The following is an 18,731-nucleotide window of genomic DNA, read 5'->3' on the forward strand; positions in this document are numbered from 1 at the left end:
GTGATGCCTGCCATCTCGCCTCCCAGCAGCGTGTGGGCAGGTCTGCTCCCTCCGCACCATCTTCAGAAGGACTGGATTTCAGGCCTACAGAGCAGGTGTCTTAAACCCACTGGTGAAAGCAGACAGCAATCATGTGCTGGTTGGTGTTTGCCAAAATGTGGCCTTAAAATGGGATGAAGTGATGGCTCCTGGCATGAAACCTGGTTCCCCCTGGGCGTACACCCATCCTGAACAGCTCCTTTAAAACCAGAAGCAATTTGTCATCTTTTGATTCTCTTCCAGCACTGTCCCTGTCACAGGTAGATAAATGAGGCGGCATACGGGTGTCCAAATGCCAGATCATCTAATCCCAGCGGTTTCCCGAGGAGCCGTCATTCTGTGAGGCTGGGGAGCACAGTGGGGTGGTCCCTGGCTTCGGGACAGTGACTATAAGCAGATACTTTCATCACATGTCCCATTTATATGCATGAAATGCTTTCAAAGAATCTCCCAGCCCCCAGTGTGCCATTAATAGGTGTGTTTCTCATTTCAGAATCTTGAAATAAATCATGCATTTGCAAGCTCAACAGATCATGTCTGTAATTCCACAGAATGCCGCTAATCAAATCAATGTCTCGGCAGAAGCCAACGAGCACCCCGAATTAGAAATGGATAGGGGTTGGACTTGATGGTCTAAAAATCCTTGATTACAGAGAGCCAAGGGAAAAGGCGATGCGTTTCAGTTTACCCCAAGTTGCATGCTAGTATGCAGCTTGAAAGATACCCACCTGGTTTCTACACAGCCCACGTGGACTTTACATTTTGTTGGTGCCTGTAACTAAAGTCACCAGGTTCTTCCCAGGGTGCTATTAGGAGACAGGCCTCCTGATCCTTTTTGGTGGCCAAAAGGTGGGTGACTCATGACGCCCTGCGAATGAAGGATCGGCCTGGCTGGCGGATGAACTCGGCCAGCCAAGGCAGGCCTCACGCCCACACCACGGGGCTGAGTGTGTTGCTGGCCCTGCCAGACAGCTTTGATTTCTTCTCTGGCTATTGGTCACACCCTTCACGCCCTCAGCTGCTGGATTATGGGTGTCCATAGTCACAAAGGCTCAGGGTTGGCTGGATCAACTCAAATTCATCCCCAACCACAGGAAAATCATCGGCCCTGATAGTGTTACTGTGGGTCGTTGAGCATCGCTGAGGCGACCTGAGACGGGAGCGCACGTGGGGCCCCTTCTCCAAGCTGGATCTGCTGAGCTTGGAGGAGATGTGTACGCAGGCCACTCATGCTGTGACCGTAACAAGTTTATAGTCCGCTCCTAATTATCTATGGTGCTGAAGGAGAAATCTAGCATGAACTGTAACTTTTGAAAATAAATCCCCCAATTGAGCTTTAGCCAGTGGTGTCATCCTAGAAATCTTTCAGGAGAGTAGTGATATTTTCTCTTATGTTTTCCCCATTAATCAGTGGTGGGGTTTTTTATTTACTTTAAAGAGACAAAGGCGGAGAGAGGAAGAGGGGGGGCGGGAACCAATGTGAGAGAGAAACATGGATCGGTTGCCTCCTTCCCGCACATGCCCCAACCAGGGATCAAGCCCTCAACCTGGGCCTGAGCCTGGGCCCGGACCGGGAATTGAACCGGCCACCTTTTGGTTCACAGGAGGACACTCAGCCAACAGAGCCACGCCAGCCAGGGCTTAATCAGTAGTTTAATGAGCAGTGGAATGACCCAGTGGGCCTGAAAGTACAGCACAGGAGGATAATGCACAGGAGGTTAAGAGATGGGTCTGGGTTCCTTTCCTGCCTCTTCCAGTCGCTGTTCTTCATCTGTGAGATTCTGTGTGTTTGCTGCATCTGCTTTATAAAAGCCGGTGGGGGTTGGGGGGGGGGGGGCGGGGGTCAAATGAGTTAATGAACGTAGCGCTAGCCTCAAGCCCAGCTGTAGGAAGCACATGATAGGTCTTAGCTGTTAGGATGTTTTTAGGCTTACAGAAAAAGAGGGGAGGAACTCTTACTTCATCAAAGATGATAAAACACCAAAATAATTTGTCCATTGAAAAATAGGCACAGACTTAAGTGAATCTTCAAGGTAATCCTGCATTTCATTCATGATGAAATTACATAATCTTTTTTCCTTTAAGTTTAAAAGGCTGAGCCAGTTGTACATGATACCTTAAACCCACACATTTACTTACTTTAGAAGAGCTACTATTCTGAGACTATGATCATTCCTGGGGGGGAAAACAATTTCAATGCACCTCCTGTCCATTGAAAAGAGTTACATGTAAAGAAGATTTCCATTCCCTAGATTAGCGTCTTCAAATTCCTGCTCTCTTTTCAAGCTTTGTCATAAAGCAAGGGCAGGAGGACTGTGGACTCCTTGAGGAAGGAGTTCCTTATAATTCCTCCTCATTGCCCCAGTGTGTCTGGCAAATAGCAGGCACTCAATCAATGTCTCGTGAATGGATGAATGAATAATTTAGATGTGTAATCCTTTAAGTCAGTGATAGTCAACCTGTAGCCATGCATCCGAATTATCCGAGGGGCTTGTTAAAACACAGATTGCTGGGCTCTGGCCCCAGAGTTTCTGATTCGGTAGGTCAGGGTGGGGCCCGAGAATCTGCACTTCCACCAAGTTTCCAGATGGTGCTGATGCTGTTGGCATGGGGGCTCTGCTTAGAGAACCACTGCTTTGGGGTTCACTCCGCTGCTTAAGTCCCCTGCTTGGTTGCCTTTTCCAAGCCTTCCAGGAGATTGACATCTGTAACTATCCTATCTTGCCCCAGAGAACTGAGATAGATTTTGATCAGACAGAAGAGCAACGTGGATTTTTTTTAAAATCAAAAACTACATTCCATCCCTGTATAATTGAGAGAAGTGAGAATCGATCAACACCTCCTTCACGACTGTGTCTGTGCTGGCAGGACACAGCCAGTGGGCGGAGTCGAGTGGCTCACCTTGCAACATTTAAGCCAGATCACATCTCCATCCGGTTTTGGAATCCCCACTTAATGTCAGATGTGCTTAACTGCAAAGTTGAAAGGAGACACGACCTTTTGCAGAAACTGCAGAAGAGCAAGAGGGGACCGGAGATGAACAGAGGATACAAAAGGGAACCCGTTATTTGGAAAGTCTTTTTGTACTAGCTTGTCGGCCTGCCTGAAGTCACTAGGCACCCCCCAGGTTCAGAAACAAGAGCGGTCCACGGCCTCAGGAAGGCTGCTCTCTGCAGAAGGTCATTCTCCTAATCCCAGGTGTTACTGTGGATGGCGGGCAAGGAGGTGATTTCCAGACCCAGGTCTTGGGGAGCTCTTCCCTCTCCGTCCCTCTCTTCTCAGGACACAGTCCTCAAGACTGTGGGGACACACGGTATAAGTCATGGACCGGCCGGGTAGAGGGTACCAAAGGGACACCAGGCTCCCTGAACAGAGAAGAGATCCGCAGGGAGCTAAAGGGAAGGCAGGGCCCAAGGCTTTCCTCTGAGGTAGTGAGAGTGTGTTATTACCTGTTATAACCAATGACCCAACATTTAACAGCTTAAAACAACAAATATCTATTGCCTTGCACAGTTTCCCTGGGTCAGACACATGGGAGCAGCTCAGCTGGGTGGTTCTGGCTCAGGGTCTCTAAAGAAGTTGCAGTCCAGCTGTCACCCTGAGCTGCTGTGTGTCATCTGAAGGCTCGGCTGTGGCTGGAGGCCTTCGTTCCTTCCTCTCAGTCCCGTAGACCTCTCCACTGGGATGTTCCCTCAGAACCAACAACCAGAGGGAGAGAGGGAGGCAGTCAAAATGCCTTTTATGGCCCTACCTGGTTTGGCTCAATGGATAGAGCATCGGCCTGCAAACTGAAGGGTCCTGGGGTCAATTCCAGTCAAGGGCACGTACCTCGGTTACAGGCATGAGCCCTGGCCCTGGTTGGGGCGTGTGGGAGGCAACCAATTGATGTGTCTCTCTCACAGATGTATCTGTCTCTCCCCCTCCCTTCCACTCTCTCTAAAAGACCAGTGAAAAAATTTCCTCCTGTGAGGATTAACAAAACAAAACAAAAATGCCTTTTATGACCTAGTCTCAGAAGTGACACACCGTGACTTCGCATTACTCTGTTTATTAGAAACACTAAGTCCAGCCTAGGTTCGGGGGGAAGGGGCGGAGGCTCCATTCCTGAAGGAGCAGTGCCACCACAGAGTGAGCCCTGCCGTCCTCCCCTGTTCCGCTCGGAAAAGCACAAGAAGAATTGTGATAGGGCCTTTGGTTAAACGATGATTTTTTTTTTAAGGACTCCAGAGGGGACTGTGGCTGTTTTGCCCGATCGGGCTGGTGAAAGGTGGGTCGGTGGGTAGAGGAAGGGGCATTGGAAACTCTCTGCGGGCTTTGAGCCCACCGTCCTATAGGGGACACGCAGGCCCCTTCTCTCTCTAGGCTAGGGGTGACCTTGCTTAGAAAGGACTGAAGCCACCAATGAGTTCCAAGCCTCAGGTTTGGTTCCAGAAAAGAGGAAGACGGGGCTGGCTGCTTAGAGCCAGTGGTGCTGGAGAAAGAGCCACCGGTAGCACTGTGCGTCTCCTTGGGTCGTCTGGCCTGCCAGGCCCTGGTAGGGAGAGAATGGGGATTTAGGCAGAAGTGGTGTTGTGGGCTGTGCCTCTCAGGAAAAACATTTGGAATGGGGAGGAATATGCAGCCATGGCTCCGGGGGGCCAACCCAGGGACCCTGCCCCGGGGCAGGTGTTGATTTTGTCCACCCCAGCTCCATAAGTGGATTCCACTTAGCAGTCTTCTTTTGAGGATGCAGAACCATGGTGGTCGTATTGTACTGTGTCGGTTCTTATCTCCGCTATCATCCCCCGGGGAATAAGCTAATCAAACTTGCTGCAGATTTTACAGTGAGAGGAGATAGCTAATAACTTGGATGACAAGTATTAGAATACAATGTGATGTGGATAAATTGGGTCCGTGTATTAAGGGCTATAAAATGAGATTCCATCAAGGCATGAATAATGGTGCCTGTAGAAAGGATTAATCAAATACCCCATTAAAAGGTATAGGAATTCTGGTCAGATAGCCCCTCTTTAATTATACTCCTTGCCCCTACCCTACCCCCACTCCCTTCCCCTGAAGCTGCTTTCTACTAGGAGAAATAAGGAAAAGAGTTTAGAGGAAGTAATAGAAAAATTGGGACATACGTTTTGATAGAACAAGATCATGAAGACAGATATAAGCAACCGGTGTTTAATTTCGGGGAAGCAAAGGCAATTGGCATGAATAATCATTTACAAGTGTAATTTCCAAGGGAGCTCTGTTGATACCATTCAGCAAATGCCAACAAAGCATTTACTTTCCAAAGGGAGAAAGCAAGACAACAAGAGAAGTGAAGGCATCTCCAGAAATGGACCGGAGAACAGCCAAGCCATAGCGAAGAATCAGGTGTGAGACAGACAGTGCAGAAGACAGACGCGACTTCTGAAAGATCTGGGAGGACTTGCATTGTCCAGAGAAGGCTTCCTGGGAGAGGAGACCCAGCAGAGCCCTGAAGTGTGGACAAGCTTCCACCTACTGCAAATTCGTGAGCACACTCTGATGACAGGGTCTAGGCAGAAAATGGGCTTGAGCAGAGCAGGGGGCACCTGTGGGATTCTTCTCTCCATTTCCACCACCACCACCACCCGGGTCCAAGCTACCATCACTTCTCACCTGGACAACTACAAACGCCTTCCAGCTGTTTTCCCTGCTTCCACTCTTGCTCCTGCACAATCCATCTCCACACAGAAGTCAGAATCAAGAGCAAAGTTAATCATGGCATTCTCTTGACTTGTGGCTTCCCATTGTTCTTAAGCTAAAAGCAAAAAAATCACTGTCATGGAACCACATCCTGTGCCAGACTCCCTTTCACCCTCTATATGCCAGTCGAGCCGGCCTCTCAGAATGTCGGCACATCAGGTCTTCCCGCCACCAGGCCCTGGCACGTGCTTTCCCTTCTCCGTATGTGATTGTCTTTCACCCCCCACACCCTCACCAAAGCTAACTCTGACTCATTCTTCAGAACGCGTCTTAATGATTATTGCTCCTGGAAGACTTCCCTGATTTTCATAACTCTGTCGGCTCTCCCTCATACCTTGAAAACATGTGTATCGTGTTGTTATATGATTAATGTCTGTCCCCCACAGTAGGCCACAAGCTCTATGAGGGCAGGGACCCAGTCTTTGCATCACCCAGAGCCTAGCACAGTCTCAGTAAATATGTATTGACTGGATCGTGACCTTTAATTAGGAACAATGAGGCTAGTTGAGAAATTATACTTGACCCATATGTATGAATTCATACCAGGAGGTAAACCTGAATTCATGTCCAGACTGCCACCTGCTGGCTGTGCTGTTGTAAATAAATCACAGCCTCTCAGAGCCTGTTTCCTCATGTAGAACAGCCAACTCACATGGTGGTAGCAAGAAAATCATCAATCATATACTTAAAAGCATTTTTTTAACCATAGACATAAGTATGCTGTCATTTTTCTCTGTGCCTGGCGCATTGGGTCATTAAACATCTATTGGATGAATGGATGGATGGATGGATGGTTGGATGAACAATTAGGGAACCAGTACAAGAGTCAGTAAAGGAACCTGGCATATGGATAGCATGATGGAAGCCAAAAAGAGAAGAGGATTTTAAGAAGTCATAGGAAGTTTGTTGATCACCCACAATATCACAGCAGAGCAGACAAGGAGAATGGGGGAGGGGGGGTCATTTAACTTGTGTAGGAGGAAGTTAGTCATGACCTCAGGGCAAGTCCTTCTCAGCCTTTTCATGTTGTCTGTGCTTTCAGTGACATGCCTTAATTGTAACTTAATCACTTTACTGATTTTTATCTTTGGGGGGGGGGGAATCAAATTGATTTGCACATACAGCAAAATTGGGGAGATTACTCCAGCTGCTGCCAGCAGGTGCTGACAAGTGAGGAAGTGCACGTCAGAGGATAAGAGAATACACTAAACATTTATTTTAATAAGGCCTAGAAATCCTTAGTTATTTAATAGATTGCCATGGAGAATTGGGTTTCAGTTCCAAGAGCTGTTATATTTTTAACTCCCTGTGTTCTGGAAGCAATAGGGCTGTCTGTGTAGGCAAGGATCTCGGGTACGAGATTCGTCTGAGGGCAACTGCACATTTCTGTGAGGTTTCTTCTGTCACGCACGCGGGGACACACACACACACACACACACACACACACTCAACTCCTAGCCCTTCAGCATGGTGGCTCAGGCCTCACCTCCCTGCCAAGCCCTGACCAAGCCAGTCCGTTTGTGTGTGAGCCTTGAGAGGGAACCTGAGTCCCATACTCATCCTCTCAGGGCTGGCTCCTGATGAATAAGAAAGACACGATGAATAAATGAGACTCCGTGGCTACTTCAACAATCCTCTCACCTCCAGTGCTCCAAACGGGGCTGACAAAATTAGGCACTCAGCAGGAAGAAGTTAAGAACAGATAGAAGAAAAGACCACCACGTATTTTGTTTGTGGGTGGTAGCTGGTGGTCTGGAACGTGGGTCTGTGGGGAAGGAGGTGGTATTCCAGAGACGTTCACAGAGAAAAAGGAAAAAGGTTCTAAGCTTACTCTTCTTGCTCCAAACCATAGTAAATGGCCAGCTCTAATCTTCCTTTCATCTACCTTTTATCGTTGTTACATTTGGTGAATCTGGTCAGTGGTTTAGATTCCTTAGGTTTTTACTACACACAGACCCCTCTTATGCTATCGTCTTTGATAAAAAACCTACTGCTGTTCAATCCTGGACACTAGGGCATAACCTGATGCCAAGTCCTGTTCCAAATGTGCTTCCCAGTAAAGCAAACTGCACTGGAAGACCTTAAAGAGCATTTCCTGGCCAATTTCAATCGCAGAAAGTTTTTTTCATAAATCACTAGTTCCACAGAGAGCCCCTCTCCCCCCCCCCCCCCCATCATGTTTCCCTCACTGCCTCATCACCTCTGTTATGGGAGCTCCCTTTGCCCATATACTCACGAGAATGTGATTATGGTAGGTTGTTCCCCTATAAGAACATGGTTAACATACAGCTTATTTTTTTTAGACAGATGATTATTAGCATTAAGAATGAATGCGTTTGGCCCTAACTGGTTTGGCTCCGTGGATAGAGCGCTGGCCTGCGACTGAAAGGTCCTGGGTTCGATTCCAGTCGAGGGCACATGGCTGAGTTTCTGGCTCGATCCCCAGTAGGGGGGTGTGCAGGAGGCAGCTGGTCAGTGATCCTCTCTCATCATTGGTGTTTCTGTCTCTCTTTCTCTCCCTCTCCCTCCCTCTCTAAAATCAATTGAAATACATTATTTTTTAATTAACCCATTTTTTTAAAAAAAGAATGAATGCATTTGAATGTGTTGACGTGCACCAAGAACAAAATCCAGACAGTAGAAAACTTCAGGTTAGACAGCCTGAGTCTTCAACAGCTGGATTGTAAGGACAAGAAACAGACAGAGGAAGAACTGGTTGCTTAAAAAAAGAGACATCTAAAAAATGGGCAGGATTAAGCATGGTGTCCAAAGATACACACTTGGGTGATAAAACCACAAATGGACACAAGGACGAAGGTCGGGAGTGTTGGTGCTTTTGGAAGAGGGGGGGCGGCTGTGCTTGGGGCAGACACACAGCTGGGCTTCTGGGGTGGCCGGCCAGTGCTCTGCCTTCACCTGCGGGTGGTTACCAGGGCGTCTGCTTTCTAATCCCTCCCAGGGCAATACTACGTTGAGATTGTGTAGGTTTTGTGTGTCAGAGCTTTATTTTACCATAAAAAAAAATGTTTATTTTAATGAGTCTACTTGGGGTTCACATTCCCTACAGCCTTTCAGGAATTTGGCTTTGGGAGAGTATCTTGTCGTAAATGATACTTTACCTTTTTTACTAAGAGGAAAGTTGGAAATTCATCTGGAAATTCACCTGTGGGATTGTCGGGCAGCTTGGTCAGAATTGAGAAGGGGAAAAGAGGCCCTACTGATGGCGCTTTTCTAGGTTCTGGCTGCTCAAGACTCCTTCCTAAATAAAAGCTCCCCCTGGCATTAGCCACACTGTTCTCTGCGCCTCCTCATCTTTGGTAATCTTGGGAAACCACCAAGGGCTGTGTAGAGGGACTTTCCCTACTAATACCCCCACTTTCTCCACTTCTTTTGTCCCTGCAAATGCCAGTCGGAAGTGACTGCCCTCGTGGTGTGATTTTAGGGCGACCTCTGACATCTCTCCCCCTGAGACATCATTCCTTTACCTGGAGGCTTACTTACATCCCTGGTAAGTGCCATTCCGCCAGGGCATTTACACTTAGGATGAATACGTGAAGTCAGTCAGTTTTACTGGAGGGTAAAGTCGGCAAGAACAGGACTCCGGGAACCTGGGGTAGGAAAACAGTAAGGGACAAGCCTAAAGAGTGTGGCATGGGTTTACCTTATCTTCTTTTTCTTCTTATCAGACCTGGCCTCCACGTGTTGATGTTTTTCAGCCTCGAACTAGAATCCCACTAAAACACAATGTTTACACCAGTCCCTGGGGCTGCCTGAAGCTAGTTGTCCAACTCTCTCAGTGCACGAGCTGAGTCCACTGTTTGGGTGTCAACAGGGGAGATTCAGTCCATGAGGGCAGGGACTTCATCTGCTGTTCACCATTCAATTCTCAGCCCCTGTCATAGAACTGGGCACATAGTAGGAACTCAGTAAACACTGAATGGAAAAAAAAAAAAAAAAAACATGAATGAATGAACAAGAGACCAGCTTGCAGCAGGAGAGAGAGCCGAGACCTCCCATGATGGGCAGTGAGAAAGCCACACTGTCATTCCTCAGCTCCCGGGGCCATCACCTCCCCTCTCCTCCACCCCTGAGTGTTTCCTCATCTGTAGCCTAGGGTGGACTACTCTGCTCTGTGCCTCCCTGTCCTCCACAAGAAAATCAGCCAGCACCTAGTTCTTGAGAAGTAACAATTCTTGTCACATTTTCCCCGTTTGCACAACACTTTTGGAATCATACAAGTATTTTCCCACACATTGTCTAATTTTCACTGCACAGTAATCCCATGACATAGGTAAGTCCCAGTTTATGGAGGAGGAACCCGAGGCTGAGAAGGACTAAAATGACTGTTGAGGGGCAGAGCTGTAATTAGAACCTGGAATTTTGGATCCCTACAGCCAATAGCCTTTCTACTGCACTGTCTTAGGCACTGTTTGGAAATCCAAATAAGGGGGTTCAAGATCCAGCATTGCCCTCAAGAAGCTTAAAATGTGATTCAGGCACAGAAAACTACTTTAAACAACAAACATAGGCCAATAGGCATATTGTAGCACTGCCTGACCCTTCCCTGGTTTTGCTTCCCAGAGATGCAATGAATGATTCCTTTGCTGCTGTAATTTCTTAGAAAAGTTCTCTCTATGTAAACTTATTTAAAGTGTATAGAATGGAGGGACTCACCAGTCTTCAATGGTCTGCTGTCATGGAGAGAAGAGGATAAATAATAGAAAGCCAAAGGAAATCCCAAAGACTAATTTTAATCAATTGTGCCAGTCCCACACTTCAGATCTCATGAGAAATAACCACATAGATAGGAACAGGAAAGCAAGGGCCCTAAATAATCTGAAATCTACATCATCATTCCCTTGCACCAGTGTTGTCTCTAACAGGACTAATGCTGCTTCCTTGCACACAGAAATGTCCATGCTGCTAGACTTTCTTCCCCCAAAACCTTTCACATTTCCTCTCTCTTCTGATGCTCTCAATGACCTGTGCAGGAGGAAGGGCTAACACTGGAGCTTAGAAATGTTAGGCGAGTTGCCCAAGCCCCATGGCTAGTTAGTGGCAGCGATGGAACTTGAACCTGAGCTCTTTCTGGCCCTGAACTCTTTCCCCACTTCCCCTCCTGCAGTGGCCCCTCTCGGCCTTCTTTTTAGCATCCTGGAGAAAGACCCAGCAGTGAGTTCCGCCACCTGCGAGTCCACAGCACTGTTGCCAACTCTTGCTTGAATTATGGTGGTTAAGTGTTCACTGACCGCTTTGTGTGTGTTGTATTCATTTAATTAGTCCATGCCTAGGAGGAAGAGGTGCTTTATTTATAAGCTTAATAGTGAAAATGTCCGAGTCTTCAGTTCACTATGAGCTTGATGGCATTAGGATGATCTCAGTCTGCCCACTGCCCTCCTAATCCACTTAACACTGAGAGGAAACCGGCACTGGCTTCATTGGAGGCACAGAGGACTGACTGCAGGAGAGCTGTGGCGAGGTGTGCAAAGAGAGGACAGCCAGGTGCAGGAAAGCAGGATAATGAGAAAAACGTGTTAGGGACGTTGAAGAAATAACCAGAGCTCTTTATGCTCCTCTTGGGACAAAAAGAGAGTAGAATTTATCTTCTTGGGCCCCAGGTTGGGGAAAATAGTACTAAGGTTGACAGCCAGTGTTTCTCAGCCGCGATTGCACAGTAGGCTGGCTTAGGGAGCTTTCACGTATCCTGATGCTAGGCCTCATGTCAGTTTGTTTTAAAATTCCACACGTGATTCCAATCTGTAGCCAAGCTTGAGAACCAGTGATCAGATGGGTGATGGTGGCTTTGTCACGTGTAGACCCATCAGCTGGCTCACCTCCCTGGCATGAGGCAGTGGCTAAGGCTGCAGTTGCTACACCTTCGCCTGGATCCCTCTTCAGGTTCTCGGACTCCTGGGCCCGGTGTGTGTGCTTAGCTCCATGGTGAGGGGACCTGGCTTCTGGAGGACTTCCGTGCCATCGAGGTCAAAGACAACAAGAGCAGACACAAGTTTCAGTCCATCGTCATACGGTTCCAGTGAAGGCTTGTAGGTTCCAGATTGTTCTTGGTCCCCCACGCTTTCCATTCTTTCCTTACCAACTGCCTGCCCCATGGACTTTACATCCCAGCATCAAATGCAAAAACAGCAGCCTTAAAGAAGTCTTTTAACCAGCAACTACTAAACTACTATTGTGAAGATTCAAATACCTGTTACAGATATATATATATATATATATATATATATATATATATATATATAGTCTGCAGTACATAGACAAATGCATATATAGCCATATCTATCCTTGTAGTTCTGCTTCTTCGGTTGAACCCTGACTGGTTTTCAGAATTGTGGAGCAAGATATTGTTTTTATCCATAGATGGTAGCCAGTATACGGAGAAAATGCAAAAAGCTCTGAATGAAGGGGAAGGCAGGTCTGACAGGTCCCCATCTCCACTCCTGCCCCCACCCCCATCCCAACTTGACACCTGTGGGCAATTTGAAAGCCTTTGGTAGATTCCTGGTCTCCAGGTCTGATGGTGTGTAAGAAATCCCCAGGATGAATCTTAAAAATGCAAATTCCTGGGCTTCACCTCAGATCTAGAACATGCAAAGGATTGAGAAAGTACGAATCTTTTAAAAGCCTCCCCTCCCCCCAGCCTTTCTGGGTTGCTGATAATGTCCTGTGTCTCGATCTGGGTGCTGGTGACATGAGGGTATTTTGTGTGCCCAGTGTCATCAGGTGGCACACTGTGATTTGTGCCCTTTCCTGTATGCATGGTATACATCAATTTAAAAAATAAATTGCCCACTTCCCACCCTCTCCATCCCCACAATCCATATCCCAGTGACTGGCTGAAGTGGAGAACCACTGGGCTAGATGCTTCCTTGCACCCTTCCCAGCAAAACTCAGAGAAGAGGAACAGAAAAAATGTTCAGCAACTGGGGAGCAGTTAAGATAATCCACAATCCTGAGGACATAATCCTACGCAATTATTCCAACTTAAAGAAGAATTTGAAGCTATGAGGCAGCCAACCAACTTGAAGGGATAGGAGTGGGTTGTAAGAGGGATGCAAGGGGCCCGTGTGGAAGGTCACACTGGAGCCAGACCGTGGAAAGCTTTGAATGGCAAACGGAGAAAAAGCAAAGCCACTTTCAAAGACTTAGGGCTTTATTTTGAGGAGGGGCTTACAGATCTTTAGAAGAGTGATTGACAAAAGCAACCGTTTTTAAAGTGCATGTGTAAATATAAAATTATAGTATTCATCATATTTAACTGGTGTGTGACAGGACAGGCCCTGGCACTGGAAATGGGGACTTTACCTTTGTTTCAAGACAGACTTTTCCACCCAACTTCTATCTAAAGTACCTGCAGTCTATACACACTGTTCTGGGGTCCATTTAAGCAGAAAAAAGAAACCACAAGAAAGCAGTTAAAGCCCCTGTTGTGCCATTCGAAGGCGTAGTGGGTTCCTATGGGGCACAGCTGTTACAAGTGCATTAAGGTTTTTTAATTATAGTGCAGGGGCAAGCTTCACAGGCTGGTTTGTTTTTCAAGCAAGATGTGTCCAGAACAGGTCCAGCAGTTGCTGCGGGGGGCGGGGGGGGGGGGGGGCGCCTCGGGCCTTCAGGAGTAACAACAGAGAATTGATTTGAATTACAGTCTTCTCTGGGACTTTTGAAATAAAGAAGCGCAGGCCCTACCCCCAAGTGATTCTGAAGCGCCCCCTGATTTAAACGCACCAGCCTAAATGCTCTCATGTCTTCTTTCATATCCAGGGATGGAGCTTTTGCAACTCCTTTAGTGGCCCTTTCCTGAGCGTGTCAAGGATGTGCTCCTCCTCCCTCTCACCTCCCCCTCCACTACAACAACTCCAAAGACTAAAACTCTTGAGCTTTCAAAGAAAGGACAGAATTAGTCTGAAAAGCATCAGTTAAGAAAACCAAACCATCGGCATCATCAAACTTCTTTTGAAAGACACAGTTTCTTTCTCGTTCTTGTTTGACTTGAAGTGTTTTCATTTTACCCTCCCTTATTCTCCCATTCCGTAACAGTACCCTGAACTTCATTTTGAGGACTATCCAGATAGAATTCTTTGTGGAATTTCCACAGGGAATTCCCTCTGGAACTCAATGCACTCCCTCACATCTCTCCACCAGTTCACTGGCATGTGCAGGAATGCACAGCGATCTTTTAACACCTTCGCAGCTTAAAACAATTAACAAGACAAATCTAATAGGAAAACAATAGCGTGGGGCATTCCAAAGTGACAGGCCAATTCCTTCCTTCCCCTCATGCAGAGAATTAGAGAATCCAGGTCCTCGAGTGACCGCTCCCACTCCCCCACACCGGTCCCTGACTCAGGGCCTTCCCCAAAACAGGATGTGAGCGCTTCTTCTTCACAGTTTTCTCTTCCAGCATTTTTTTTTTCTTTCAGGAAAAGGGAGTTCAGGTTAATGAGTCCTCCCTGCTAGCTCATGAACCCACCTGCCTTCTCCTTGATTTCCCGCGGTGGGCCCAGCTCTGGGGACAGAGGCAGCCCTCTCCACACCTGGCTCCGAGCTGTTTGCTCAGCTCTCATGTAGCACTTCCCAGAGTGCTTCGCTTGGCTAATAAAAGTTGGCAGAAGCACAAGGTGCAAAAGCCCCACCCCCAGACTTGAGGAGGAAGCCTCTGGAAGCGGGAGGGTGAGCCTCAGCTTTCTGGCTCAGTCATACTCAGGTTCCGGTCGCCTGGAGGACACGCAACTGGGTCACTGTCTGGCAGGAGGATTCCTGCGATGTAGGTGTTATGTCTACGTGGATCCTCCGAGGCACATAGCACCTGTCCATTGGTGTGGGCCAACAGGTGGCATCTACTCACAACAGAATTACAGAATGCTGGAGCTGGAAGGGGAACTCTAAGAAGATAGATTCAACCTCGAGCCCCCTTGTGTCAGTAGAGGAACCCGAGACCCACCAAGGCCAGGTAAGGGGTTGGCCCAAAGTCCCTCTGGTAGAGATAGAACAGGCCACTCTCCCGGGTGCTCCACGGCCAAGTCCAGCACTCCCCCACTGTCCCTTGCCCCTTCTCATTAACGCAAACTGAGTCATTATTTCATCATGGATTATGGATGGCCAGTGTTAATATGTTTTAATAGTTGTAAAAATCACTAAGATAGTCCCCCTCATACATATGAGTATGTGTATATAGACACTGTAATATTTTATAGACTTTTTGAACTGTTTTCAAGTACATTCCAAATACTGTGTCCCTATGCCCCTCAATATTTCAATGTGTATTTCCTAAAGCAAAGGATATTCTTTTACATAGCTATAGTACAATTATAAAAATCAAGAAATTACACTATACAAACCTTATTCAGATTTTGCCAGTTACCCTGGAGAGAGAAAAAAAAAATTAACAATCCAGGATTGCATGTTGCATATTGTCATGTCTCTTTAGTCACCTTTAATCGAAAACCATTCTTCAGTCTGCTGTTCACAGTCTGGACACTTGTGAAAATTACAAGTAAAATGTCCCTCAATTTCATTTACCTGTTGTTTCCTCATGGTGAGATTCTGGTTTTGCATTTTGATGTGGAAGGCTCTTTAGTGGGGGTAAGATCTGAGGGGCATAGGGACATAGTATCTGGTAGGTAGTTGGGACAAGGACAAGGGGGATCAGGGCAGTGCTACTGAATGAGGAGAACAGCCCTTTGCATGGGAACCAGAAGCTCAGAAACTTGAATGGGAACCAAAGGGGAATATTCATTCACCTGCTCTGGACACAGCACATGCTAAATACATTCAGACCCAATATTTGGCAAGAAAATGACTCTCTCCCAGTAGATTTATTCTCCCCAGGGATTCCAAGTGTGTCTATATAAGTCATTGCTTGTGTGTAGGGCCTGCATGGGCTACATACTTTACACACCTTCTCTCACTTAGTCCCCCTGTGATCTGAGGAGTGGCAGTGTTTTACAAGTGGGAAAACTGAGGCCCAGGGAGCACATTCATTTAGAGGCAGAGCCAGGGATTAAACAGGCCTCTGCCCCGAGCTCACACTCCTTCCACTCCACTGAGCTGTTTCCAGCCTGTTAGCTGGTTTCCTCCACCATCAGCCTTGCTTTGCTTTGCTTAAAACAAGACTTGAATAAAGACTCCAGCTCTATTTTCCACTCATGTCGGTGACTGATACTTGATTAACGCTCAGGATTGCTGCCATCCAGAGCATAATTTTCACAGATGCAAAGACCAATTTTGTTGCTACTGAGGCGGAAAGATCTATTTCCTCCTAAGTTATCAAACAGATTTGGAAGAAACCAGTACCACCGGGGGGTGGGGGGAGAGGAGGGAGTTATGCTGGCTCGTTCTGAAAGGAAGCCTTGCCACATTAGCTTTTATGGAGGGGGAGTCAAAAGGCCCAAGTCCACACATGTAGGCACCGCCCAGGCTACTACGCCACAACTCTGTGGCAGGGCACAGCCATCAACCTCTAAAGCAGCGGTTCTCAACCTGTGGGTCGCGACCCCTTTGGCGGTCGAATGACCCTTTCACAGGGGTCGCCTAAGACCATCCTGTATATCAGATATTTACATTACGATTCATAACAGTAGCAACATTACAGTTATGAAGTAGCAACGAAAATAATTTTATGGTTGGGTCACAACATGAGGAACTGTATTTAAAGGGCCAGAAGATTGAGAACCACTGCTCTAAAGGAAAAAGCTCTAAACGGTCTTAGCTGCCTTTGCAGTCCCTGGTGGGGCACATGGAATCCTGGAGAGAGCACCTTGTAGACTTAGGTGTTATGTCTACCTGGATCCTCCGAGGCACATAGCACCTGTCCATTTGTATGGGCCAACAGGTGGCATCTACTCACAACAGAATTACAGGGTGCTGGAGCTGGAAGGGGAACTCTAAGAAGACAGATTCAACCTCGAGCCCCCTTGTGTCAGTAGAGGAACCGGAGACCCACCGAGGCCAGGCAAGGGATTTGCCAGAGTCCCTCTGGTAGAGATAGAGCCAGGCCACTCTCCTGGGTGCTCCACGAGCAAGTCCAGCACTCCTCCACTGTCATTTAGAGGCACAGCCAGTGATTAAACAGGCCTCTGCCCCAAGCAGAGGGAGCTTTGGGTTAGAGGTCTAAGAACTCTGGGAGTAGGACCTGGGTACTGGTGTTCACAGGAGTTCTCCAGGTAATTCTGATGTGTTTTTCAGTATTGAGAGCCACTACTCTAAGTGTTCTGTGGATCTACCCTGGTCCAGGGCCATAGTGCACACTGTGTCTGTATTAACTGGTAAATACCTCAGCCTGAATCTGGGGACTTCCACAACCCATTTTTCTCACTTCCAACTTTCCCAACCAGTGCCCCATCCTTGTAGTGTCACATCTTGTGATCAGTTGCTCGTTGGGTTGTTCATGAGCTAGACTGGTCATCATGGAGCTGTATCCAATCTACCAGACAAATTTACAGATCCTGGCTTTCTGGGCCTGACAAAGTCATCATGAGGATCCCCTAAGGAACTGATTTAAAATGCTGGATCCAGCCCAGCTAGCGTGGCTCACTGGTTGAGTGTTGACCTATGGTTTAGGAGATCACCGTTCGATTCTGGTCAGGGCACATGCCCACGTTGCAGACTCGATCCCCAGTGCAGGATGTGCAGGAAGCAGCTGATCAATGATTCTCATTCATTACTGATGTTTCTATCTCTCTCTCTTCCTCTCTGAAATCAATAAAAAATATGTATATATTTGTTTTAAATGCTGAATCCTTAAGCCCAGACCTGGGAATTAAAATTCACTTGATCCAGGAATGTTGTCAATGAAAGAACGTCCAGCCTAAGAACTCGTATAAGAGTTTATTTGGTCCAAACTGACAACAAGTACCAGAAAGCAAAATCTCAATGGATTGGGAAAATGTGTTGGATAATGGCAGTTTTGCAACTTATTTTATACATTAGAATCAAAGGAAGAGATGTGAGGAAGGTTACATTGGAATCCATTGGTGGTAGATCAGGGAGGTAGGAGAAAGAAAAGCAGGGAAACCTCTGGGATTGGATAAAAAGTGAAACAGAGAGACTTCTTTTATATTGGTGAGTGTAGGACAGCTAACATTTCCATCACAGAGAGGTGGCCTGTGGGCAACAAGATAATGATATGGTCTTAGTTCTGGTGCTAGAGGTTGTGCTTTTGGGGGATCTGGAAAGAAAATTACTTTGATGTATTAAAGGTATGTTATCTTAAATGCAGAAACACAATAGTCAATTTCAAGGTTAAAGACTTACCTTTGTCAAGGAAGCTACAGGCCTAGGAAATGACTCTCCAACATGATCGGCTTTTAGTTAGGAATTTTTTCATTCAGACCATCCTGTATGGTTACTTTGGTCTCTGGGTTGGGTGGCCTCCCCTGAGCTGGTCAGGTTCAGTATGTGGCCCCTTTTCCATCCACAATGTGTATTTTCTGATTTTGAATTTGGTGAACCACTGGTCTAATCTACTTTCTTCTTTGACATTCAGTGGTGTTCCCAAGGTCACATAGCTCATCATTGGCAGAGCTGGGATTCTCCATGCCTTGCCCTCCTCCATCTTTCATTCCACAGGTCTCCAGGGAAGGCCGAAACGGCAGCTCTGACCCCAATGCATGGTAAATTACCTGAAAAGGCTTTTAAAAATATAGATGCCCTGGCCCCACCCCAAACCAATTAAATTACAATCTCTGGGGGTGCTTCTCAAACTTTAATATGCACTTGACTCCCCTGAGGGTCTTGTTAAAATTCAAGTTCTGCCTCAATGGTCTGGAGTGGGGCCTGAGATGCTGAATTCCAAACAGGCTCTCTGTTGCTGGTCCAGAGACTACACTTTGTGTAGCAAGGCCTTAAGTATAGTCCCGGTCCCCAAGAGCCTGCAGGCTTCCACAGCTCCACCAGCATCTGTCTTGCCTACCTCCGTTTGTACTCTCTGAACTTGCATCTGCTTTCTCGTCTGAGTCATT

The 18,731-nt window shown here is 47.1% G+C and overlaps 1 protein-coding gene across 5 annotated transcripts in view; it reads left to right on the plus strand.

The window, feature by feature from the left end:
* ATXN7L1 (ataxin 7 like 1) overlaps positions 1 to 18,731 on the plus strand; it is a 227,178-nt gene that overhangs the window by 98,390 nt on the left and 110,057 nt on the right. The window contains exon 4 of one of the 5 annotated variants that reach the window (XM_036327559.1): positions 5,324 to 6,442. The exons of the other annotated variants lie outside the window; for them this stretch is intronic. Coding sequence (XP_036183452.1) covers positions 5,324 to 5,409 — 86 coding nt within the window. The 3' untranslated portion in view covers positions 5,410 to 6,442. Of the gene's footprint in view, positions 1 to 5,323; positions 6,443 to 18,731 lie in introns of those variants that run through there. 5 annotated transcript variants of the gene reach the window in all.

Source organism: Myotis myotis, unplaced genomic scaffold (assembly GCF_014108235.1).
Source record: "Myotis myotis isolate mMyoMyo1 unplaced genomic scaffold, mMyoMyo1.p scaffold_m19_p_11, whole genome shotgun sequence".
NCBI lineage: Eukaryota > Metazoa > Chordata > Mammalia > Chiroptera > Vespertilionidae > Myotis > Myotis myotis.